This window comes from Cornus florida, unplaced genomic scaffold (genome assembly GCF_030987335.1).
Source record: "Cornus florida cultivar Cherokee Brave unplaced genomic scaffold, ASM3098733v1 CherokeeBrave_3.0.0_Hap2_Chr05, whole genome shotgun sequence".
In the NCBI taxonomy this organism is placed as follows: Eukaryota; Viridiplantae; Streptophyta; class Magnoliopsida; order Cornales; family Cornaceae; genus Cornus; species Cornus florida.
The window spans coordinates 106174529-106202418 of record NW_026775575.1 but is presented as its reverse complement, the minus strand read 5'-3'; the positions used below and the strand labels follow the sequence as shown (position 1 = coordinate 106202418).

At 34.9% G+C, this 27890-nt stretch overlaps 1 protein-coding gene across 4 annotated transcripts; it reads right to left on the bottom strand.

Annotated features, from left to right (window-relative positions):
- Positions 1-779: 779 nt before the first annotated feature.
- Positions 780-27470, bottom strand: LOC132308276 (uncharacterized). Of its 4 annotated transcripts, XR_009482410.1 has the most exons (13): positions 27228-27469; positions 27009-27104; positions 26229-26312; positions 25738-25812; positions 25034-25114; positions 23563-23702; positions 19530-19784; positions 8867-9041; positions 5618-5701; positions 5268-5487; positions 4725-4993; positions 3812-4104; positions 780-3265 (listed from the first exon to the last, which is right to left on the bottom strand). XR_009482410.1 is itself a non-coding variant. In XM_059806310.1 (12 exons), the coding sequence occupies exons 1-12, from the start codon at positions 27354-27356 to the stop codon at positions 3916-3918; spliced, it is 1797 nt and encodes a 598-aa protein (XP_059662293.1). In that variant the 5' UTR covers positions 27357-27469; the 3' UTR covers positions 3605-3915. The 4 variants fall into 4 exon arrangements, 3 of the variants coding, with proteins under 3 accessions (XP_059662293.1, XP_059662294.1, XP_059662295.1); XM_059806310.1 differs by lacking the exon at positions 780-3265 and having other exon boundaries at positions 3605-4104; XM_059806311.1 differs by lacking the exons at positions 780-3265; positions 3812-4104; positions 4725-4993 and having other exon boundaries at positions 5269-5497; positions 27228-27470.
- Positions 27471-27890: the final 420 nt, after the last annotated feature.

The following is a 27890-nucleotide window of genomic DNA, read 5'->3' as shown; positions in this document are numbered from 1 at the left end:
CTTATTTATTTATTTTTTCACGCATCCTTTTCTGGACTAACGGTTTTCGCAATTCATACTTGTATATACGTTAACTGCTGGATTATATCGTTATTTGAGTTCCAAATTATTTCCTTAGCGAATAAATCAGTAAGAAACTTGTATATATATATATATATATATATATATATATATATCAATGTGTATATTACTCAGAATCAGATTATTTGATCCCTCACCTCTAAAAAGAGAATCTTGAGTATTGGAAGGTTCAGGGAAAGAAAATATTTAGATAAAAAAAAAAAAACAGTAATTACTCAATTGTAACTTTAATGTCTGCTAAAAAAAAATGGAACTAAATGTTATTTTCCTATATTTTCTCAACTGGTGGATCAAGGTTGTCAAGGAGAGCCTAATCTTAATCCAACTATTCAACTGACTCTCTTTACTTCATTACAAATTTCAACCACCACTAATTTTACGTGGGAAAGTAAAGAAGGAGAGCCTAATCTTAATCCAACTATTCAACTGACTCTCTTTACTTCATTACAAATTTCAACCACCACTAATTTTACGTGGGAAAGTAAAGTTTTCATAAATTTTTTGAAAAAAAAATGCATGTAGCATGACTCCATGTGACAGCCCCTGTAATATTTTGCTTTTTAAATTATCCAATTCTAATATGTTCAGACCACGTGTTTGAGTCTTGAGTCAAGCCTTAGGGCGTAAGAATACAATATATCAATGTAGATAGATTTATAATTGTTCAAAGTTTTGAACAAAATTGTTTGTCGGTCTTCAAAAAAAAAAAAAATCAATTGCAAAAAATGCAAAATCTCCCGTTGTAAGGAATGTAAATACCTAGACCAAGTTGCGTGCTAGTAAGTTTAAAATCCCGAAAATTAATCCGGGATTGTTCAATGAGAGTTGAGGCCCATGAAATCCAGGCAAGGGTGGGTTCAATCCATTATCTTCCAATTATCATATTGACTTATTAGTATCAATAATTGCAACTAAAATGATTAATAATATCCAAATTTAGCTATTAATCTTCAGATACAATACCCCCTTGTTGGGATAATATTTGATTCATTTCTCTTCTTTTACGTCTCAAGAAAGAAATCAGACAGCTCTCCACGAGTAAAAATAAATGGATTTAAAGGTGCAGTAGTATCAATCATAGCAGAAGCTATATACAACCCATCTTGATGTAATGATAGGGTGCGGATTTTAAATACTCCGACTCACCCAAATGAGTAATGCTCCGATACCTGAATTTTTTTTTCTGATGTCAGGCACTTAGAGAGTAATCAACAAGATTGAGTCTCTTTCATTTCCACGTTGATCCGATTTTTATAACGGGACTTATATTTTTTTTCCACCCAAAGCAAAGTCATACATAACCCTGCTTAGAACTCCACGTCGTGGTGGCAAACTTTTTTTTTTTTTTTTTTTTTTTTTTTTTTTTTTTTGTTAAAAGTCGTGGTGGCAAACTTGATAAGTACTTAAAGACACTATCGAAAAAGAAGTGTCTGTACAAGTAACTGTACCAACAGTAACATTACCTATCTCTTCGTAGAGAGGTCCTTTGGATTTTTGCTTCCAATACGTTGAATATTCAGAGGCAATTCTATTTTCAGTGATAGCAATGTTCATGTTATTTTGCTCTAAACCAGTAAGCTTTTTTGAAATTCATGTCGGCCACAGTTTAAAATACCAAGAAATAACAAGAGTCCAAAGCGTCCAATATCTTTCAATCATGAAACTTTCAATTGATGCAAAAACAGTAATAGTAAGTGTGAATTCAGATTCCTATCCAAATCCAAATCATGGTCAAATCCTAGTTACCCCATATATTTCCAATCCATATGATTCGTGGATAATTTCAATAAATCATTAAATAAAACTCTGATTACCGAGTAAACCAAATCAATCTTCAAAATGAAATTCAGTCAATCCAATCCACTTCATGCCCTTATCACACAGCTTCTAACCTCTCCTGTTCTGTCCTCAGGTGACTGGGAATATTCCTTATAAAGTACAATCCACTGAAGAAATCTTTATCAAGTCAAATTGCAATTTTGTTGATATTCTAATAGTAACTCTTTTGAACAAGTACTGTTTCTCATTTCTTCAAGTCCCAGAATTTTAGGCAAGACTACAACAGTTCAAGGAATGGGTCAAGATGGGTAGGTGACAAAACGAACAAAGACAAAACTGTCTTTGTTATACTAGCATTTTACAAAAACACACTCCCGAGAAGACTTTTGTAGGGGCAGCCAGGATGGCACAAGTGGAAATACATAAAAACCAGACCTAAGAGAGGATTCTCTTTGCAAAGTGACCTCAAGCAATACAAAACATATCTTAATGTTTACCTATGGTAGTTCCCAAAAACTCCAAAAAGTCTCTCAATGTATATAAATATATAAAGAACTAAATACATAATCTATAATCCAGCTAGTCATATCTAGTGAAAACCATAACCGGGGCTCTAAAATCATCCAATTATCGGAGTTTCCCTATTGAACTTATCGAAGTTCAGGCAATGGATTTGCCTGTACATATGTAAATATATACACACACACAACATCCATAGAAGGTTTAGTTTTGGCACCACCACGGAAACGAAGGCCAACCCTGTTCAAAAACATAGATGCAATATAGATACTGCGGAATGATCTTTAACAGTCTAATAAATTGAAGCCACATAATATGCTTCAATAGTATCAACTACATATAAATGGATGACCCATATAGAAAGAGACAAAACCGAGGTGTTCCGAAACAAGGAAAAGGCCAAAGCAAATTGTATGTCTCCAAGCAATTGGCATGCTCTTTGGAAGCATACTGGCTTATATTCTTTTGGGAAATGTTGACATTCCCAAGTAAACGATAATGGTGATTAAAGAATTACTATTAGCACGTGAGCAACAAAATAATAATAACAATAAAAAAAAAAATCCAATGAATATGGATCAGATCCATGACGAGGACGAATAGGACTAGGAGTATAGAGAAGCTCTGAAATATGAGGTTGTCACACGCCAATAACAAGGACACAATTAGATAATTCACATTCATAATTGGTAGGTAAGAACGAAACGAAACACCATTCATGTGTATGGTTGATTAGGATAGACTCGAAAAAATATTTAGAAGACTTACTGTTGCCAATAGGAGGAAGGTCTGAGTGCAAGGCAATGGTTTGTCATCATAAATCCCAAGTGATGCAACTCCAAGAATTACCAATCATGGCACTTGATTAGCCTCGCCTTCCAAAACACTATTGGAAAAGAAAAATATACAAGCATTCAGCCAAAACAAACCATGTTCAACAACGTCTTAGGATTTACTTTCACAAGGATTGTACTACAAAAACACAAAGTTGGTGGCTTTGAAATAAGCCATTTTCCATTTCCAAAAAGATGGTCACGGATTTCTTAATCTGAATTCCCAAAAAGAAAGTCAAGATCAGATGTTATACAAACCATAGATGTACAAGTAATTGTTGTAACCATTCATGAAGATCGTCACATTCACAAGCCATGACCTTGCCTATGTAAGTAGTGACACTGGTAATTGTAAGTCAAATTATATTTTTACTGTAATGAAAACTGCACAATTGCACCGACTAATCATAATATTTAAATTGCTATTTGAGAATGTAAAATCATATATCTTCTTAACTACATAACATGGAAAACTAAGAGAAATACAAACAATCAATCAGTATAAGATAGTCAAGTTTCAACACAGTCGAATCCATTAGCTTTGTAAAAATTCGATCCTACGCCATTTTAATATTTTAAATGGAACCAACACCACGTACCCTGAATCAAAACTGTCACTATTTAGACAATTCAATTGAATTGCTAATGGATCTACAAGGCCCTGTCTGATTCGCAGTGTTGGTTAAAAATAAAGATCGTTGACTTATAAAGATTTCTTCATAGCAATTAAGGCCACATTCCTAGGGGATAATGCAGGATCAAAAATGGGTAACATGACCGCTTCAACTGAATTGCCTTGCTCTTGTAGGAACAATAGTCTATCAAGCAGAATAATAGTTTCCAAAACAGGCCCCAAAGCAGCCCGAAGAGACCAATAAGGCCCTATAAGTTCCTGCATGAAATCAGCATATTTATCAGTACTAGAGTCAATTTATTGAAGTGTTGCTTCCATATTAGAGTAACACAACCCAACTAAAACTTGACAAATCAAATTCCTAACTTTTTTATTTTTTTTAATATATATACTTTTTAATATAAAAGCAAAACTTCTCATTACTAAATCTAGAGATTCAAAACACGTGGATACACAATTTTCCCAAAAACAAAAAAAGCTTATTACAGTTGTTGGCCAACTAACTAAAAATTGCCAGATCTAACTTGGACCTTAACACATTTGATCAGTCTCTAATGGGGATCCCAAAGTTTGGCTAATTTAATTCTAAACATGTTTATTGCAATATCATATTCAATATCATCAATGCTCAGGTTCTTGCTCTGTCCATTATGCAACAACAATACTTCTGCTATCATTGCACTGATAATTTCAATAACCCTACCGTGGACCAACTTTTGGAACTATATTTCCATAGGCTCAGTGCAAATATCTTATACTTGAGAGTCATGGAAATAGCTCTTGTGAACTAGAGAGTTGAAAGACGCATTAGGTTTCTCTCTCTCTCTCTCTCTCTCTCTCTCTCTAGTTAAATATTAAAAGGCATAAGAGCAACTTACAGAAAAAGGTTCACATTCCTTCCATGATCCAGCAAGATCAATATCTGGAGAATTTTGGAGACCAAGGCGGCTAAGTCCAGAATAGCTGAATTTCTCAAAAAGCGAATATTTATCAACAGGTTTAATCTCTTCACAATCCAATTCAGAACTCTGATTAGAAGGAACCCCACAAAACAAAACATCTACATTGAAGGTTGGGTTTGGATAATTAGCACCACATGATTCCAGAGTAGAATTGCAAGTATCTGAGAGGACTATTTCATATGTCCCTGACAAGTGATCCATGAGAAATCAGTCAACATCATTCTGACATTGCAAATATGTTCTAATTCAATAACACAATGGTCTATTTCAAGCAACTATACATCAGAAAATGTGTCTTGGCCCTTCAAAAGTGAACGGCTTATTCTCTGCAACTGGTAGAACTCGTGGAAGATCTACCCTCCCTCTCTCTCTCTCTCACTCACTCACTTTTCTTATTACACCTGATTCTCATAAAAAGAATTTTTTTTACTGATTCAGTAAAACTGCAAACTTGTGTACCTTTATTATTCACAGACCCTGTTCCAGTGGAATTCATGGTAGGCCATCTTTCTTTCTTCGTACAGTTTTCCTGAGATAAGAATAAGGGGGATTTTTTTTTATCCTTGTCTTGAAGATTAGACTCCAGGATCCTCCTATATTGTTGGCGACGCAAAGCCTTCCCTTGGCGTCCTATTGCAGGGCTTGTTACCAAAATTTCTGGATAATATCGAAAAAGAACCTTCAAGAAACTGAATAAATGATTAGGGAACTTAATACAATAAATAGTTGTAAAAGAAAATCACAAAAGTTGGACAATTTTACATATCATAACGCAATAAAAAGAAAACTATATATATAACAACATGTACCATCTGGAATGCAGCACGAAAAGCATGCAGCTCAAAATTATGAAGACCAGCATCTTTTCCCAAACCTTTCCATCTTTCTGCACTCTATTAAAGGAAAGCAGCAAGGTCAATAGACATGTACTATTTTTATGGAAGGAATGATAAATAGGTTCCTCAAAAATAAGCAATTGGCTTCTACCTGCCAAGCATTTGAAAATTAAATAGAACCAGGATTAATTATATTCATAACATAAACACCTCAGAAAATGAAAAACATCTTAATCCTCATCAAGGAAAAAAACTGATTTCAGATTAATTGTTTTCAAAGTCTCTCAAGTTGCTCAATAGAGATTACGCACACCAAAGCTACTAAAATTCTTCTTCAGAAATGCTTAAAAGCCTTCCTCAAGGCAAGCCAATTCTATTATGCCCCAAGGTTCTAAATACTAATCCAGGCCCACGCTTGAAATAGGCCTCATGAGCCAATATGTAGTCAAATTTTGGTCAGCCTTTTGTGCCCCAAACCTAAAATATAATGCATATGCTTCATGTGTCCCTTTTTCTTTCCTACACTTACTTTTTAATTTTAAAAGTGACCAACCACTTTTGGTCCAAAGTTGTATTTCACTATGTTTTAAACATATTCTCCTTAACATTTTTGTTCGATTTTAGTTTCTTTCTTTGTCGAACTGTTTCTGCTTTCGAATTTCAAGTAAGACCTTCAAACAATCTCATAACCAGGGGAAAGAGCCATTTTCTTGCTCAACTATGCTACTAATAGGCAAACTCGTATTCCACTTCCCCACTGAACAATGTCATTGAATCCCCCAAAGTTATCTAAAACTGCTTATGTGTGTACAAACACACATACATATTATATATAGTCACTACTTGCTTGTTTTTCTCTTTTTCTTCTTGTCGTCTAATTTATTTCAACATATTTATTATGCACAAAAAATGTTGAAGGCTAGCCTTGGAAGGAGTGAAACACTCCACCCTATGCTTTTACCTTCGCAACAAGTGCTTGTTCAGAGTGGCCAACTGAATGCTAATAATTCATTTCGCACTAGCCTTCACCAACCAATCACTATTTATCACAAAAGGAGTGTCAATATTTCAGCAGAATATGTAACCAAAATAGCTCATACATCAAACACAATAAGCTATAGATTTTAAAGAAGCTTCCATGCTTGACCATGCAACAACAAATTGCTGTACTTGTACACATTATGTAATAAGTAATAACCCACTAATAACCAACTATAAAGGCAGAGTAACCAAAAGTTATATTTCTCTAGCTCCCTCTCTAAACCTGACTAACTTAAAAGAAAAATGAATGAGCAAAAAAGCAAAGAAAAAGGTCTGGTGGATATCTTCAAGGTCATAATTAACAACTTATGTTAGCTTAATTTTACGATGAAAATCATGTGATTAGATTTTCTCATGGATGATTAAAAAGTTTTAATTGTGAGGGAGACCAGTGATACACTGCATTACTTTTTACTCATTTTCATAATCACATGTTAAGTGTATCACAGTAATTTCAAAGGAAAGAAAGAATAACCTTTTTTAAACATCTGGAAATATTTATCTTCTGTAGAAATAAAAAGAAAGCTCTTTTTTTTTTCTTTTTTTTTTTTCACAATCTCATTTTTTAATACTCGTAAGTTTTTTCACAATTTCATTTTTTAATACTTGTAAGAGCCCAAACCAAAACAAAAGAACTGCTTTGAGACAAACCCAACCATGTATCACTCCCATAACCCCAACCAAGATTATGGATTTAACATACAGATTGTGCTTAACCACACAGATGTTATCATGGCCAAACAACTGCCCATCTGCGTACAAGAAGGCCAAACATGGCTGATGCAGCACTAACCATTGCCAATCATTGGCACAGCATCACCATTATTAACGCATCTTTAGGTTCAATAATCAAACTCCATAATCTTGTTAAAATCTCATGCGTCTCCTATTCTAAAAATGATAAATAATATGCCAAAACATACTGCCACAGTTCTATTATATTAACAAATAGATCTTTGTGTTATACAAATTATTTATGCATAAACAAACATTCCAAATTTCCAAATTAATGTACGGAAAAAATAATTAGAAATCACCAAATGCTGTAGCTAGTGGTATCTAGGGCTGCAAACGAGCCGAGCTTTCGATGAACAGCTCGAGCTCAGTTTACTAAGGGCTCGGTTCGCGTCCGTTTGTTTAATAAATGAACCCAACACAAACAAAATTTATGTGTTCGATTAATAAATGAACCAATCTTAAACACTCCCCTACTCGGCTTGATAATTCGTGAACAAGCTCGTTAATCGGCTTGATTTAAGCTCGTCGATATGTACGTGCATGTATATATACACATATTATATACAACTCCATTATGCTAGGCCCATAGTTTTATTCTAAACTTACAAATAAATCTATCCAAATCCAACCCAATCCATAAAACCTAATATCATATTACCAGCCATCTTAAAAATGGAATAGATTAAGCCCAAGAAAAATAAAGTAGGTCAAGCCCAAGCCCATTTTCTGAAGCCTGCATATATAAACCCTTTTAACCCTGAACCCTAGTCACACACAATCTTCATCCCTCACTTAAGTCTCACGCCACTCCCCTTTTGCAAAATCAGGCCACACTCTCTCTTTCTCTCTTTTGGCATGGAATGTCGTCTACAATGGCAGATCCAGGCAAACTATATTGGAATGATCGGCAAAACTATAATGGAAAGATTGGCAAACTATAATGGAATGGCGGTGATTGTTTTAGTTATGAAGTATTTTTAATGTATTCGTGCTATATTTGTAGATTTTGCATTTATATATATATAGATGTGTGTGTAATATACATGTATTGATATATATATATAGATGTCTGTGTGAAATAGACGTGTATTTCTGTATATATATATAGAGAGAGAGATTTGTGTGTCAAATATTTGTATTCTTAAACGAGTATCGTGCCGAGCCTGAATAGTTTGTGAACTTGGCCGAGCCGAGTTCGAATGCTCAGATGTGAGCTCGACTCAAGCTCGAGCCAAGCTCAAACATGCTGCTATATAGTTGAGCCGAGCCCAAACATGCCCCCACTCGGCTCGGCTCGTTTGCAACCCTAATGGTATCTCCTCTACCTGCCAATGTGGGAGGTGAGGGTTTGAGTCCCATGCCATGGGGACGAATGGATGTGTGAGTTTCTTTCCAAATTAAAAATTATATATATATAGAAATACAAATATCATATGCATATACCTGACAAGCAAGATCACGCGAATTTCTTCCAAGTGATAGACCAGAAGATTTGACACCTTTACTCATTGGAAAACCACAATGAGAATCACAATGTTCAACTCCTTCCTCAGATAGCATGTTATAACAACAACCGATGCTAACCACTGCTTGAACTTCTTTGCACTCCAAAAATGTCCTTAGAAAGAAAAAAAGAAATCCCTCAAGTTGGGTAGTCAAAGAAATTAAAAATGGTAAGATGAAATATTCAAACACAAGCACACTCATAGACCAAGAGGAATATCATGACACTTACTATTGCGACACGAATACTAGGCTTGAGCATGACAACTGAATAAAAAACTATATAATATGCCCGCAATACGATAAAAACTCGAAATTCAATAGTCATTTTTTCTTTTGACTCAAAACATTTATCATTATTGACAACTTGATGTATCAACTAATATTTATATTGAATGAATAAATTTTTAAATCACATGATTAGTACAACTTGAGTTAACATTAATCAAAATCCTTTAAATTTAGTATTATATCAAAGAGTGTCTCTCTGTCCCCTCTCCCACACAGATATATATATATATGTGTGTGTGTGTGAGAGAGAGAGAGAGTCCCCTTGTAGCTGATTCTACACTATATCAATAATTTCTCCTTGATAAGTATCACTTTCTTATTAAATACAAACTTGCATAAACCCTTCCTTACACAAACTAGGCATTCATAACCAGTAACACCTATAAGTTTTTTTTTTTCCCTTCTCGAAAGTTCAACCAAATTGACACACACCCACAGCATTGCCCCAGCAGGGCTCGAACACTCAGCCTCCCCCTTGAGGAGGAGAGCACGTACCATCTGGGCTAATGCCAATTGATAACATCTATAAGTTAATTGTTCAAGACAGGGTAATTCAGACATTGTAATTGAAATATATGTTTGATAAATAGATCAAATTATAAAGCAGAAAGCTTATTTTACCTTAAACACAAAGTAAGAAAGTGTGTTTACGTATAGACGACGTAAGATAACTCCCAGTTTATGTAAAAACGCAAGACAACTCCACAAGCATTGACAGACTGCTGCAATTTAACTGCACAAATACTTCTTCACCGAGGTCCATGCCTTTATGTACATCAAAGTTCCACACATCTTCTCTCATAGAGTTTACATGTTTTTTTCCTGGCCTTTCGTTTTGCCGTAGTACTACCGTCAACTTGAACTAAAACTCCTATATCAGTGCAGTTCCTTTTCCTCTCATAATTGTCTTCTCGCCTCTAGTTCATCTTAAGATCCTAAGTTTAGCCATACATTTATTTTTTGACCACTCCAATAGACCATTGAATTTTTGTCACTCTTAAAGCCCTGTCTTTTCAATTTTTTCTTTAATTTTTATAATAACATTTAAATGAATTGTAGCTCCAAAATCATTCTTCATTTAAATTGATCTACTTAAATATTGGCCACATTTCAAACTCCCACTTTTGTGGATGATAAGCCCAAAATAACCAAAATGGTCATAATATGTATTATGTACGTGGCCATCAATCTTCTCTGACTTTTCAATTCTATTTCTAATTTCATTTAAGGTACATTCTAAATATTTAGTCCTACTTCATTCTTTGCATGACTACAACTTAAACCCTCACACAAGTTCATTCACAGCAACTAAACATATCACTTCCAATAAAGGGAAAAATAAAATAGACTAAAGCCCATGTCTAATACTTCCACGAAAGGTCATCTATCAGCAATAGTCTATATATTGCATGGACTTCTACATGTGTTAGGTTGAGGAATGTGTCTAAGCGTTGGATTTATCAAATTCCTAAACCTATGTATACGGGAACACAGCTAAATATTTATATTCTCATTATTATATTTTTAGTTAAATATAGTCTTCTCGTAATAGGGGGTGCTTAAAATAGGCACTTCTGAATTATAAGATATGCTCATTAGATGCAAGCCCGACCAGACATGTAGACACGTTGTCATGCTCATCTACAAATGTCGTTTGTCCGAAACAAGTACTTTACTCATTTTAAAGAATCCAAGTAACATAGGTAATAATGCAACTATTGGGGATTCAATGCATACCCATCATTGAAGTCATTTGTCCCTTTAGTATTCACTAGTCTCTTTTTTTTTTTATTTCCTAGTTGGGAAACTCACACTGCCTCCACTGAGGTTCGAACCCCTAACCTCCCTTTGGAAAGTAGGAGCCTTGTACCGCTTCAATCGCATCGATCGTTTCTTCAATGACAATTTTTCTAGTTGATGCCCCATACAATTTTAAGATACATTTTATCTCCCTATAAGTGCTACAGTCAGTTATAAGTTACTACACAAAGGTTTCTCTCATTTCAAACCATTATGTTCATAAAAAAAAGAGCTCACACTACTCTTACTCCCATAAAGCTAAAGTGAATTTCCAATATTCTTGTTTCAAAATCCTAGCCGTCATTAGTAAGGCTTGAAATGGAGAGGATTTGGCCCAATATCCAATTAAAGTCCATTTTAAGGGGGTTTGAATTTAAATTTTGAACCTGAATTCAAAACAGGTTGCGTGTGGATCTTCATTGGAAGATCAATCACTGATTCGAACCGAATATGGATCTGGGTGTTCCTTAAATGGATCAAATTTTACCAGGAAACCGACCCAGGCAGATATATTTTGCTCTATTACAATCGTTTTAAATTATATTAAGTCAAATATGGATTATATCCTGTAATACCCCGATATTTTAAATGATTTATTAATTAGGATTAATTACTTTTATTTTATTTTAAATGATTTTTTTGAGTTGGAATTAATTATTTTTATTTTTAAATGATTTGTTTTATTTAATTGAGTGTTATGATTAATTTTCTTATTTTTATTAAATTATGTTTTGTGACTATATTTGATGAATTGGCGTGTTGGTTTGCTTTATGAGAATGTCATGATTGTGTTGTTTTTAAGTTGCTTATTTGACTATGTGTAATTTTTATGCTAGTGTGAATTAATTGTAATTATTAGATTTTTTTTTTTTTTTGATAAGTAATAATTGAAATAAAAAAGGCATTCAAGAGGGGAACGCATCCCTTATACAAAAGTGGAATTAGAGATTAAGATCCTAAAGAAGCCAAAAAAATAATTAAATCTTCGGAAGAAGAACAGGATTTCCTCTTCACATAACTGAAAAGAGAGCGTATGATGTGAAGTTTCAGACTCGCCGTGGACGATTCTTTCCCTTCGAACATTCTACTATTCCTCTCCTTCCAAATGCACCACCAAACACAATGTGGTACAACTCTCTAATAATCACGAACAGCGCTACTCACACGGCATCCTCTTCATATACAATTGTAATAATCCAATTGTAATTATTAGATTTAATTGGATTATTTTATTTATTTAAGTTAATGGGTTTGGGTTTAAGAGGAGTGGAACCAATGGATATGGTCTTGGGCTTAAATGAAGCCTTGTTGGGTTAATTAATAAAGGCCCATGGTTAAGTGATTATTATTATTTTTTTGATAAGTATGATTAAGTGATTATTTTAATAATCATTTTATTGTATAATTATAAGTATATATTTAATAAGTGTTATGGAAGGACATATATATATATATATATATATATATATAATATATGTTTAGAGATATATATTATTTAAAGTTTATTATTTTATTTGAGAATCTTAGTTGGAATAGGATTTGGATTTTTAATGTGTATAAATATACACATAAGGCTTTAGGATTAAAAGTTTACACGTTAGAAAATAAGAGAGACATAGAGGAAGAGGAAGGGCTGACAAGGAGGAGGCTGGATCTGAGAATAAGGATGCCGGAGTTAGAAGAGACAATCAAAGATTGAAGCGTCGGTTTCATTTCGAAATCTTTAGGCAAGTTCTTTTCTAACTTTTCTCTTAGGACCCATAAGTTTATCACCTTGAATATTAGAATTTTAGACTAAATTTATTAATTAAATCATGGTTAGATCGGAATAATTAAATAGATAAATTATTATATTTGATTTGTGAATTTATCGGATTTTTTTTTTTAATAAGTAAAAATAACATTAAAAAAAGGCGTTCAAGGGGGGAACGCGTCCCAATTACAAAAGTGGAACCGGGACTAAGGCCCCAAAGAATTCAAAAAAGTAATTAAATCATATGAAGAAGAACAAAAGCTCCTCTTCACATAATTGAAGAGAGAACGAAGAATGTAAAGTTTGACCGTTTCTATAGGCGACTCTTTTCCTTCGAACATTCTGCTATTTCTCTCCTTCCAAATGCACCACCATACACAATGTGGTATAATTAATTGTGTATATAGGTGTTGTATATATTTAAAAGCAAGTTATAGGTTTGATGTATGACCCAAGAGGGTTAATTATGATTTCTGGAATTTTTCTAGAATTTCTGAAATTTTTTTGTATTTTTCTGGGTTTGTTTTATATTTTTCTGATATTTTTAGAATTTTATATACAATTATTTATGTGTATAAATATAATATATATACTGTATATATGAACGCCACTGTAGGGTTTAGTAATCGGCGCACTTAAAATAGGGTAGAATTCGGTGTGGCGCGGCACACATCATTGTGGTGCGCGCGCATTACAGAGGGTTGGATGGGTTTGATGATTAAAGGGGTAATCCAGTGCGACGCGGCACATTGTATTATGGTGCACACACGAATTTAGCGGCTGAGATGCGATGATGAAGGACGGATAATCTAGTGCTTCGCGGAGCATGGAGATTTGATGTGCGCATGCATCTAGGCCGTGGATGAGGTCTGGTCAACAGGATATTTATCTGGTGTGGGCGAGTGCACCAAAACGTAGAGGGCAACCAATCAGTAGCAGCCACACACGCGCCGAGAGTGGATCAGGCGCATGAGGGCGCGTGGCAGCGTGTGGACGCGCCTGCCAGTGAGTAGAAGCGCGTGGACACGGGTGCAACAACTGAAGGAGCATGTGGCGGCGCGTGGAGGCGCGTGCATAGGTGTTTGAGGTCCCAGAAATTTCTATGGGGTCCGGTGACGTTCCATAATTTATTTCAAGCTTGTTAGGGGAGAAATCAACCATTGGAGGAGGTGTTTTTGGTGTTCTAAGAGCCATAGAGTATTACTAAGATATTTTAGTAGCCGTTAATCTGTGTAAATATAATAAATTAATGATTTATTACGGAAGGAAGTGTAAATATATATACTTAATTATATATGTATATATATGGTTTATTTAACTTATGATTAGTGTGGAATGAAGTATATATATATATATATATATATATATATATATATATATATTATATGGAATGTATTATACATATATATATTGTATAATATATTGGTATATGTATATATCATTTAAGATGATTAAATTATTATTCTTACTAGATATATATGGATAGGCTGGTTATTAAATTAAGTATATGCATAAGATATGTATGGAATGCCTAGGTATGAGTTGTTTTGTTTGTAAGTTAATTTTTCCTATGTAGGAATTGTTTTGGTTGATAAATTAACTTTTAAGGTTTGGTACATGGTTGAATTATAGGAATTGATGAGTTGCCAAAGGCTTAAATATATTGCCTTATTTGTATGAATAAAATACATACATGGGAAGCATGGATGAGTTGCTAATTAAAAGTATAAATAAATATATACTTAAGGAGGTATGGTTGATTTGCCAATGTATAAATTAATATATATTTAAGGAGGCATGGTTGAGTTGCTAATATATAAATGAAAATATTTATAATGGCATGGTTGATTTACCAGTGCATAATTAAATTCCTATGTGTTTAGATGATTAAAATTTCAACTAAGGTTGTTGTATGTATAGGTTAGATTATGATTAGAATAATCTAGTACTTACAGGTTAGTGTATTATTTTATATATATTAATAAAATAATATTGGTGGAGATATGGATGATTTGTCAAAGCTTAAATTTTGGATATGTAATTTAAACAATCAAAAGTATTACTGGTTTTTGGATTTATTGAATTATTCCCTTAATTGTAATTTATTGCTTAAATAATTAAATTACTGTATAGGATAGGATCAAGGTGAGTGGAGTTTACTTTATAAAAAAATTATAAATGGGGGATTGGTCTAGGTATGATTAATAATTAATCATTGGTGAATGATTTTGTCAATTTAATGATCCTATTAACCGATAGGATTATTGTACAATATATATATATAAGTATTTATATATATTTACAGCATCGTAAATTAAAGTTAAAGCTTTATTAGGGATGGTTTTGGTAGAGATGATCTGTTTATTGGTTTTCAAAGGCTTGGTAGAGAGAGCTTGCTAGTAGGGTTTAACCCGCGATTTGTTTTTTAGGTTATTAGAAGTTCAAGTCTCAAGGTTGAGGATCGAAAAGGGCAATTGTCTTGTTAATTGGTATTGTTTGTGCAAACAAGATGGTGAGTCAGTTGCTCACATTCTAATACATTGTCCAATAGCGACGGATTGTTGGAATCTTATCTTTTGTCTGTTTGATATGCATAGGGTTATGCCTCGTTATCCTAAGGATTATGTTTGTATATGGAGTGGATGCCGTGTGAGTAGCGCTGTTCGCGATTATTGGAGAGTTGTACCACATTGTGTTTGGTGGTGCATTTGGAAGGAGAGGAATAGTAGAATGTTCGAAGGGAAAGAATCGTCCACGGCGAGTCTGAAACTTCACATCATACGCTCTCTTTTCAGTTATGTGAAGAGGAAGTCCTGTTCTTCTTCCGAAGATTTAATTATTTTTTTGGCTTCTTTGGGATCTTAATCCCTAGTTCCACTTTTGTATAAGGGATGCGTTCCCCTCTTGAACGCCTTTTTTATTTCAATTATTACTTATAAAAAAAAAAGGTTAAGGATCCGCAGTTGGAGGATTTATCCATTCTTTGTGTTTATTTAAAAGTAGGATATTATTATTAGTTCATTTGATATTAGTATTTTTTTTCTGAAATTCTGGATAGTAACTGATAGGGAAAAATATAAATCTATCCTACCCTCGATAAGATTGATTAGATTTCATTATCAAGGATAATGAAATCAAATCTGACGTGGTTCAACAAGTAAGAATAATCCTACTATAACTAGAGGAGGTTAAAAGGATTAAATCATATCCCGACAAATCTGGTAATAAATCTCCTATGATTTTGCACAAGCGGAAGATAAGGTCAACTATCGATATCAGCGGAACGATTTTGATTCCAATCGACAGCCATAAATAGGGCATCAAGCCATTAAAGAAGGTACGACGTAAAAACTATTATGAATCCCTGCCTTCTTTTTAGACATCCGTGGCTAATTTGATCGTCGGAGATCTCTTGGCAGGCACCACACCGGTGCTGTCAAGGTTCATCGATCTTCTCCTCTCTTCCTTGCAGGAAAACGGTATCATATCGGACTGCGCGAATTTCAGCCTCAACAATTGGCGCCGTCTGTGGGAATCACGATTCCCTTGAATCAATTAATTACTCGTTGGGTATATACGTTTGCAGTCCGGTATGGTTACCGAAGGAACACCGTCGCAGGGATCTGGTCAAAGGGTAGAGTCGGGTGAAAACCTAGACGTCCCAAACGACCAGGCACGGCTTGCAGCATTGGAACTACAGGTTCAAACTCTGAGTCAGGGTATGAACCAGTTGATCCAACAAAATGCAACGCTCTTGCAACACATTGTTCCACCGGCTCAACAAAACTTACTGTGGAGCAACAAAAGGAAGAGTCGATTCGGGAATACATCACCCGATTCAACGCAGAGATGTTGCAGGTAGAAGAGGCGGACGACAAGGTAGCTTTGACCGCTTTCATAGGAGGACTCCAAACCTCCAGATTCTTGTTCTCCTTATCAAAAGAACCTCCCACCAGCATGATAGAGTTGTTAATCAGAGCGCAAAAACACATCAACGCTGAAGACACGATGAGTGCACGGAAGGAAGGAGAGGACAAGAAGAGGCCAGCCCCTCTCGTCAGGGATGAAAATAATACCAAATATAAGAAATCGTTCTTTAGCCAGAGTGACAGCACATATCATGAGAATGACTCAGATGAGTATACCGACTAGAAATTGTCTCGCGGCTAGAATTAGCCTTATCAAGTCATTCACAATAAAGACTGGGGGCATCTCAGTTAATCAGTTTAAATGAAGGGTAGCTCCATCACGTGTTATTTTTTGTTTTTAATAATGATGGTCTTTAATAAAATTCCTTTTAGTTTATACGTGCAGTATCCCCGTACTATAAGGGATAGTAAATGAGTGTCCTGTATTACAAGGACCCGGGCTGAATGAATCCCGTAATCCGTATCCCCGTACTATAAGGGATAGTAAATGAGTGTCCTGTATTACAAGGACCCGGGCTGAATGAATCCCGTAATCCGTATCCCCGTACTAAAAGGGAATAGTAAATGAGTGTCCTGTATTACAAGGACCCGGGCTGAATAAATCCCGTAATCCGTATCCCCGTACTAAAAGGGAATAGTAAATGAGTGTCCTGTATTACAAGGACCCGGGTTGAATGAATCCCGTCATCCATATCCCTGGACTATAGGGGATAAGTATCTTGTATTATCAGGACCCGGGTTAAATGAATCCCGTAATCCATATTCCTGTAATATAAGGATAATAAATGAATGTCCTGGACTACAATGACCTGGGTTGGATGAATCTCATAATTAATATCCCCTTACAATAAGGGATAGTAAATAAAAATCCTTTATTAAAGAGGTGAGCTGGGTAAAACTCGTAAAGTTCAATTCCCTTACTAAAGGGACGAAACTCGTATAATTTATTCCCTTATAAAAGGAAAAGTACTGTTCCCTCAGGTAAAAAAAAAAAACCCTGAGCTACTATTCACATGAATAGTACCCGCGGGTACTATTCACCGGGGTTGAAAAAAAAAAAAAAAAAAAAAAATTATTATTACTATTCATGAACAGTACCAGCGGGGATACTGTTCATGCACAGTACCCGAGGGTCTGTTCTATCGGGTAAAAAAAAAAAAAAACTGTTCATGAACAGTACCCCGAGGGTACTGTTCCCTCGGGTGAAAAAAAAAAAAAAAAAAATTCCCTAAGTTACTATTTATGTGAATAGTACCCCCGGGAATAGTACCCGTAGGTATTGTTCACCGGGGTTGAAAAAAAAAAAAAAAGTATTATTATTATTTATTACATTCCCAAAGCTAGACGTGCAAGCTTGGGAATGGGGGGCAACTGATAGGGAAAAATATAAATCTATCCTACCCTCGATAAGATTGATTAGATTTCATTATCAAGGATAATGAAATCAAATCTGACGTGGTTCAACAAGTAAGAATAATCCTACTATAACTAGAGGAGGTCAAAAGGATTAAATCATATCCCGACAAATCTGGTAATAAATCTCCTATGATTTTGCACAAACGGAAGATAAGGTCAACCATCGATATCAGCGGAACGATTTTGATTCCAATCGACAGCCATAAATAGGGCATCAAGCCATTAAAGAAAGTACGACGTAAAAACTATTATGAATCCCTGCCTTCTTTTTAGACCTCCGTGACTAATTTGATCATCGGAGAGCTCTTGGCAGGCACCACACCGGTGCCGTCAAGGTTCATCGATCTTCTCCTCTCTTCCTTGCAGGAAAACGGTATCATATCGGACTGCGCGAATTTCAGCCTCAACAGTAACTTTTGGTTAAGGGGTCCTTGAGTTACGGGATTCCCGAATTGTAACCATTGGAGAGTTATTAATGGATTCACTATTTATTAGTTTTCTTCAGCGTATTATTTTATTCTTTATTTCATTTTGTAATCTATGGCTGTTTGAAATACTTTAATTGTTTTGATATCCCTTAATTTTGTGTGCGGATTTGATCAATCCGTGTTCCGAAATTAGGGGGTATCACATATCCATATAATCTGATTCGGTTTTGGGTCCTGACATTAACATATGGATCTGGTTTTGGATTCACATAAATCTGCTCCATTTCGAGCCATAGACACCAAGTCATTGTCTCTCATAGTTTCATGTCGTAAATCTAAGTTCAAGATGACAATACTTGGTACTATTTTTGGAAGCACCTCTGCATTATACATGACACTGATGTACCTTCATTTTTTTTCTTCCTGTTTTTTTTTTTCCCCCCATGAAAGTTCATTCTATTCATCTGCTCCGTCTTTACAATCAGTATCTGTTGTCCTACTCGTCAAGTTTCAATGACAATACAACCTGGTCTCAAACCCTTTCTTAATTCACAAATCCCAATTTTTTATAACTTTAGACCCTGATTGTGGAAAAGAAATAAAATCAAATACTTGAATCCTTCAAAAATACTAAAAACTTTACCTAACTACAATTACATAGTCCATTTACACAAATCTCCCACATAGATTCCATTAAATATGTATGAAGGCTACAAACCATATATATGGAGGTGGGTTCCAACTTCTGTTCTTTATTTTCATCATTTCCAAAAAAGACTCGAACCCTCAAACTTCAACAAGACATAATTCAAGTCCCTACACTTCACATCTCATAGCAAGCTTAACTGCTTAAGTAACATTTTCTATCAATCTGTTGTACTCATCTTATGACCTAAATGTCACCATGAACAATATAAAATGCCATGGGAAGTAGTAGCTTGTAAAAATTTTGAATTGGCGAAACATAAGACTTTTTTGGAACTCACCTGAGCATTGTTACTGAAAGATCACCACAAGCATGAAGTCCAGCAAGAACTAATGGAGAATCGCCATCTGCGCAGCACGAAAATTTTCTCTCACAGAGCCTATCTTGAGGAAGTCCAGCTATTTCTTGTATAATCATAGTGGGCTGCTCAACATCATCCTTTTCTAACAAGGATTTACTCAAAGATTTCAATGTGGCGGTGGACAAAACACGGCAAGTGATTGTCTTAGGCATGTTCAAGTTTGTGTCTTCCGATCTAACAAAAAAATAGATACCATCAGAAAATGTAAGGCATGAAGAATACATCTCAATTCTCAATTGTAATACTGAAAATTGAATATCCATGCAGCCATAGAGTAACTGAGGTCTATTTATAGCATAGCAATAAATGCAACTTACAAAAATGATAGATTTTAAATTGCAGTTGTGGTTGTGATCATGGTAATGTGGATGCAGATTGCAATGGTTACACAGTGGATGCAGACATTGGAAGTTAGGGGCTTAAATGTCAAGGGACTACCCAGTATCTAGTTGAGAAAATAGGAGATAGATTTGTTAGTGAATATGCAAATTCTAAAATGTAAAGAAGCCAACTTTGTCCTTTAATTCAGGTAAACATGACGGCATTAGAGTCATTTTATATCTAAAAGCAAGGGCAATATTGTCTTTACATTCATTATAAGGGAAAAACGGGTGTATTTGAATATGTACTTGCTGACGTCAGCAAATTCCATATTTAACCATCACTCAACTTTAACGGAGGAGAGGCTTATGTAACAATATGTATACCTCAAGGGAGGTTAGAGGATTTTTGGCGTGCCTATTTTTGCCTAAGGTCAATGTAACTATCCCAATTTTATACAACAGTTTAAATCATTGAGTGGATGAAATACTTCTTGCTATTTTATCTTTCATCATTTTTATCACAAAGATATTATTTATAAGAGTTATCAACATTATAAACGTATTTGGTAGGAATTTTTTGTTATCCATATTTTTTAATAAAATATTAAATTACAAACCTAAGAATAAATATAAAGATTAAATAAAAATAAAACTGAAAAAATAAATATATAAAAAACGAAAACTAATATTTTCACTAACAATAGAATTTTAATTTCTAAATAACTGAAAAAATATAACTTAACTACCAAAAAGCAGAACATGGAATCATAAGAACTAGGTTAGATAATAAATTTAACCTTAAAAAATATAAATAAAAAAAAGTGAACATATTAAAGAGGTACATGTTTTATCTTACAGATTACTTGATTCAAGATCTAAGCACCGGTTATAAACAATTCGATCCTACAAGAGTAAATTTTGAAGAGGGTTGTGGACAGGGATGGAAATCGGGCAGGCCTTTCAATATTAAGACAAGACAGAACACTATCAAACAGTTGCAATCATTACAACTTTGAATTTCATTAAGAATAATAGTGTGTATCATAATGATGAGTCGCATCTGTTTGTAAAACCATGAGCTGAGTGGCAGGACTTTAACTATTCATGAGTCCGGCTATAAGCGCCTCCTACAACAACCAACTCAATGGATAGTGGAGACAAGACTTATCAACTACATGTCGTGATCAAAAGCAAAAAAATTATTAAAAAGACAAAAGGTAGTATATTTATAAATATAGTACCATGTGACCAGTTGATCTTTAGGATAGAACTTCAAACTGAAATTATGAGATAAAAAAGATTATATGTATAACCAATTCTTGTGGTGATTGGCAGTGGCCTTCTCTTCAAGCCAACCAATGCCATTTCAACCCAACCACACCTCATAAGCCCCATCATCTCTGCCACAGACCAAAATCCTCTCATGTCCACTGTGGCATCCAGACCACTAGGGAATAGTGAGAATCAACTCACAGTGGGCCCCATGCGGCTGGTGGAGTACACAGTTCCCAGTGCACCGAAGAGGATTTTGTTCCCTCTGGCACCACTAGGAAACCTCTAACCAATCAACCTCTCTAGCCCAGTAACCATTGTACCACCACCTAAGAAGTATGGAAACGGGTACGGGACACGGATACAACACAACGCGGATACGGCGACACGACAAATCCTAAAAAACACGGCGGGGACATGGCAAATAAGAAATATATTTTCTATATATATGATGTTGTACTTTAAGAAATTAAGAGTAATGTTAGTTTTTACAATCTCATAATGAAAAAAAATGTGTTTTGCTGGAAAAAAGATTGAATGATAGAAAGAGGGTTGAGAAAGAGACAGAGAGAGAAAAAAAAAAAGAGGATTAGGGTTTTGTTAAAAAAGAATTAGGCCTTAGTTAAAATTAAAGGTAAGAAACCATAGAAGAGAAAAAAAGTTCATAGGGAATAGAGGAAAAAGGAAAAAGAGACAAAAAGAAATTTATTGTGAAAGGAAAAAAAGAAGTATTTAGGGTTTGTGAAGAACACGAGGAAAGAAAGGAGGAGGACGAAGAATGAGAGAGAAAAGAGGAGAAATAGATAGAGAGACCATTCACCGGTAGCGAAGCTTGGTTAGTGGGACAACAAGAGAGTCAAAGATGATTGTGCAAGGGTTCAAACCTTTGAACTAAAATATAAGAATAAATATCTAATTGTTTGAATATAAAATTGTTTTATGAAACAACAAGTTTTTAAGTAATTATGTAATTGAACAACTCCTAATATTTACACTTCAACTTAACATTGTTCTAAAACTTTCTTAAAAATCCCCTAAGAGTGGGACACACGTGTTAGACACGTATCCATGGCATGTCGGAAGCGTGTGCGTGTCCATATATTCGAAAGAACATAAAATATATGGACGCATATTTTCGTGTGTCCGACACGTGTCGGGGCGTGTCCGACACGTGTCGGGGCGTGTCCGGCATGAGTCGGTGTCCGACACATGTCCGACATGGATTCTTTGCCCTTTTAGGCATGTCCATGCTACCTAGACCACCACTAACTACAAGCTCCATTGTTTTCAGTTGCTCACCACACAAACAAAAACAACTTCACCAGTGGCTCACCACCTCGCTCCACCTAATTGAACCATAACAGCCACCATCGCTTTGTTATTACCTGCGAGTTGCAAAGATGGTGGCATGATGAACATGGCGGTGATACTTGACGTTAGCAAGTGAGGAGAAGGTGATTGCCTGACAGAATCAGTTGGTAGTTCTGGTCAACAGAAGTGCTGCTGGTGGATGTGATATTGAGAGGGAGATATAAAGGGAGGAAGGAAGGTTGATGGGAATGTTGATGGTTTCCACAAATAGAGGTGAAGGTTGCTGGCAGTAATTCCAATGCCATGACTGGCCAATGTTGGGCTTAGATGAGAGAGGAATATAGGTGAAGAAGAGCGCTAACATCTACTAAAACGTGAATGATTTTCCACTAAATGGTACTTACAAAATACAGGGCTAAACCCATCCACTTGACAGGTCACCGGTCAGTGTAGTTTTTGGGAAGGAAAGGTGGCTTGTTATTACAAACCCCAGTCTCAAAGTTGATAGAACCATAGTTACAAACCTACAGTAAACTGTCTGAACCAATTAGGAAACCTGTTCCTCTGTAATGGACCCACAAAATGATGGGCCCAACCCATAGGCACGACAGACATAGATACTGCCATGATATCAAAAGTTACCCTCCTTTCCTTGCCCCCTCCCCTCCCCCCACTATTAGTCAGTGACCTGAAAAGGTACTTCAAATTTCCTCATGAAAGAGAAAGAGAGGGAAAAAAAACTTCACTTCATTCTTTTCCATACCCAGATTTACCCATCTTAGCGGCATAGTGTTTCCTGATTCGCTCTGCACATGAACTGACTGAACCAATTAGCCTGTTCCTCTGTAGTGGACCCACAAAATGATGGGCTCAACCCATAAGCACGAAAGGCGTATATACTGCCATGATCTCAAAAGTTACCCTTACTCCTTTCCTTTCTCCCTCCCCTCCCCCCACTATTAGTCAGTGACCTGAAAAGGTACTTCAAATTTCCTCATGAAAGAGAAAAAGAGGGAAAAAAATCTTCACTTTATTCTTTTCCATACCCAGATTTACGCATCTTAGCCGCATAGTGTTTCCTGATTCGCTCTGCACGTGTGCTTGTAATCCTTCCATGATGAGAACTTGCATCTATTGCAATTACCGGAAGCTGGTACTCAAAGGAAAGTACTTGTGCAAGATATCCCTAAAAGAACAATTTGGTCGATAGAGATGTCAAAGTGATGCAGAAAATGAGTAAAGCATTTCTTTTCCAGAAAAAAGGGAAATGCAACATAAACAAACAGAAGTGCATGGATTTTTCCGTGACAAAAGAAAGCAAATACTATTCTCCTTTTTTAACTCAAGAATGGACATTTATCGCATTCCCAATTATAGATTTTTAAAAATAGCAAGCACAGAGATACTAGCTACAAGCTAGAAAACATGATATTAAGGATTTAGAGACTAAGGAAATGATAAAATAGATAGATGAAAATTTTAAAATGTCAATGAAAAGATAAAAAAATACTATTACAAACATATGTAACACACAATTATACACAAATTCATGCAAGTAAATTTGATAAGATAGAATCCTAACAACATGCATTTAACAAGTGAGGATTTATACAGAAACATCAACATTCAGATCCTTTTGTTCTCATTTTTCCTTATGAAATGTATGTTTTATAAAACCAAAATTATTATTTAATGAAAAAAAACCAAGAAAATTTTGCAACACAATCTACTACATATGCCATAACGACCAACATTTTTCATGAAATGTTTAAAACCAATCCACTTTAAAAATATTTTTATGTACCATAAAAAAAGAAACAAATTATCAGATTTTTTGTAGATCTTAACTATCTTCAACAATTCTATGGCACAATCCTATAATCCAATGATCCTACGGTGATCTCCACCTCTCTGAGATTTTCATACAATCCAGATTGATTTGATAAGTTTGTATTAATAACCATGGACCAGATAGGCAGTTATCAATTCCACAGACCACTACACCCACAATTTTTTTTTTTTTTTTTTTCCGCATAGAATGCTTGCCACATATTACCAGAACCCCAATCATCTGAAGGCATGCGGAAATTAGATGGCAATTCTGACATAGCTTAGTTCTAAAGAGACACTGATCTAGATTGGATTTGATTCAAAAACGACAACAACAAGAACAATACCAAAACAGAAATTAGAGACTCAGATCTTCTTAAGATTCAGTATTACTTTCCCAAGTACCATACTACTTTACAGTCCAGACAAGGTGTATTAATGTGTTCAGTTTCCAAGAACAGCATGTTACATGAAACAAAATTACATGACAAACAAAGCAACAACTATTTGCTTGAATTATTTGCCGAAAAAAAGAAAAAAAAAAGAAAAGAAAAACTATTTGCTTGAATAGAGAGAAGTTCAAATGAGAAGGGGATGAAAGGAAATAATGGAGAACTAGTCAAGCCGTTAACAAATTAACATCTCACGGATAGCAACAGAAAGGCATAAGGAAAGAAATAGGTGCACCTGACCAGCACCAACATCAACTATAGTATGAGCTCCAACACTCCTTGCAATTGAATCAATAACAGCAGCAAGAGCTTCTACCTGTTCAAACATAATTACATAACTGATAAATTATCCTTTCAGATCAGTCATTTCAGAAAAAGGTAAAAAGTAGTAATGGAAATCAATTTTGTAAAATCTGGTGAGCATAATCATTTTATCTGAAGTCAAAATTGCCTGAATGATATCCCAAAGTTCCAAATGCATCAAAGGAAAATAGTTATTTTCTTTGGAAGACAACTGTTTGAACATGAATTAATTTTTTTTTTTTTTGCCTTCTGTCAGCAATATTTTTCCATGTAAATAATTTCAATATTTCCTTCACAGCTAACAGTGCCTATGTAAAACCCCATCTAACCGGATAACCATGATATCCAACTCAAAAAGTTTCTCCTTGGATGTCAAGTGTCAACCATCTTTCTTTAAACATCTAAAAGTCCGTGAAGTGAAAGGTTATGATTACTCAATTAAATTATCTTTTTCAAGCCCCACTGGTACCAAGCTGAATTGAAATAATTGGCTATTAATTATCTGTATCACATTAAACAGATGTCCAAGTATGAGGTTGTATATGTATTGCCTAATAAAATCTAGTTAAGATTCTGTTAGGAGAAAGAGGAAAAAAATGGGTTGCAATTCAGAAAGTAAACAATTTGATGACCTACTTCATGTTTTTTCTTCCAATTCATGCCTTGGGCAAGAACATTGTTAATTGAAGTCATGCACAGTTCTGGTAGTACCTGAAAAGAACCAAAAAGGTTACCCATGCTTGGTGTCTGCCTTGAAATACATACATAAAAGAGTAGAGATGGGAAAAAAAAACAAAATGAAAGAAAAGGCTAACGATCAGGTCCAGTAGTAAGCTACATGATGGTCTGAGATTTTTATAATCTATATCAACTAACAAAAACTACCATTGTTACTGATTGACTTCAACTTTTTTAACATTAAATTATTTGTATTTAACATAATTATTTAAAATATACCAACCAGGCATTAGGTAAATATAAACTTCAGAGTTTTACTATAAAGTAGCTGCAAAACAACACAATAAATAAATTTGACACACTGCAATTGAGATGCACTATAGAGTGAGAAAATGTTACATGAATATACTACTAATAGTAAAATCAGTGACAGGGAAAAAAAATAATACCCTTTGTAGATCTGCCTGTTCCCGAGGAAGTGCAAGAGAGCTTAACTTAAGAACAAATTCCTTAAGTGAAGCAGGCCAGTAATCCTAGAATCATGATTAAGAGATAATATTAGGACAACCAAAATTAGTTCCAATATTGATTAGACATAAAATAAGGAAATAAAGAAGTTAGCATCATTGCAAACATTAAATCACGGCACTCTCCAAATAAGATGAAGTAAATCAATGCCAGATAGAACTTTCATGTGGTTAATTTGGTGGTTAAAATCAAACTTTCGCAAAGTTCAAGGTATTCAGGAAAATTTCCACAGCATAAGCTATCCTAACCTAGCAGTAGGGACCATTGATCGGGGAACGGTAGTTCAAGTCTAAAGGCAGACACATTGTGCAAAAATAATGCCAAAAGGTTAGGCATATCTCCAGCTTTCCCTCCCACTACCCCTGCGAAGGCAAGACTAGCAATGGGAGAAACAAAGAATATGACTGTGAGCATTTGAAATTTTGCAAGTAGTTGAATAATTAAGATTTCTGGTGTAATTGACATGAATACTATTGATGAACTTGGTGTGAATTCTGAATAACTACATATGCAAAATCCAATATGCAACCAATTCAGAAATCAATTCTATACATCATGTTGACAACATTCTTGAAATGACATCATTTAAATAATATTATTACATAATCTTAATGTTAAAACTATAAATTCAGCACCTCAAAATCATTCATAAATTGAGCTTTTAGAATTTTTACTTTTAATCGAAAAGAAAAAGAATCTACCTGGACCACTCCGGAAGGAATTTTTAGTAGATTTTCGACGGGTTCATTGCGTAGACAATCGATCCATTCCGTATCAACTGCTTCCCACAGTCTATCCTGTCAATATTAGCCAAAGATTCATACATATATATAAGATTTATATACAAATATATATATATATATATAGATATATGCCGAAAGAGAGATAAAGTAAGGCAGGGAGGGTGTAAGAGCAAATGCCTTAAAGAAATTGACGACATGTGCTTGTAAGAAGAAGATATAAGGTCTGAGGAAGTCGATGATGGCATGAATCCATTCTAGGGTTTCTCTTGCAGTCTGGCATGAGTACTTCCGTTCGAAGCCAGCCATGGACGATCTTCTCTCGCCGACGACGGAGTCATCAACTACGGTCTATGGTGCGTACTTCTTACTTTTTCGTGAAGGGAATCGACCTGGCTGGGTTGGGCCCAGATTTCCCCAAAATGTAAAGCTCATTGAAATATATAGATTGAATGCCAATTGGGCTCGAATCCAATTCCCCATATTCGGCCCGTCCCGTTGTGTTAAGCTTGGAGTAGGGTTTTATTTTATTTTTTAATATCATAACAAGAAATACTCACACACCTTGAGCTTGAGCTTGTTATCCCATATCATTAGTTGCCCAGCTGACTCAATACCGGACCAGACTTTAACTTTTGATTGAGAAATAATTCATTAAATGGTGAATTATTTGGGTGGGTATGCTAATAATATGGCCAACTCACTCAATATCGAACCAGACTTGAATTTTTTACCTTTCAAAATATAAACTACGCATTCAACTTTTAAAGTGATGAGTATCATTTCCAAGCATATATTTTTATGCACAAAAATGAATTTAGAGGTAAAAAATTTTCTGAGAAG

Excerpts from the sequence above, each read along its gene's own strand:
- LOC132308276 (XM_059806310.1), bottom strand. The coding sequence starts at position 27,356 with ATGGCTGGCTTCGAACGGAAGTACTCATGCCAGACTGCAAGAGAAACC. Across the intron at positions 25,813-26,228 it reads AACAGGCAGATCTACAAAGG|GTACTACCAGAACTGTGCAT; the intron begins GTATTATTTTTT and ends GGTTCTTTTCAG. Across the intron at positions 19,785-23,562 it reads GCTAAGATGCGTAAATCTGG|ATCGGAAGACACAAACTTGA; the intron begins GTATGGAAAAGA and ends TTTTTTTGTTAG.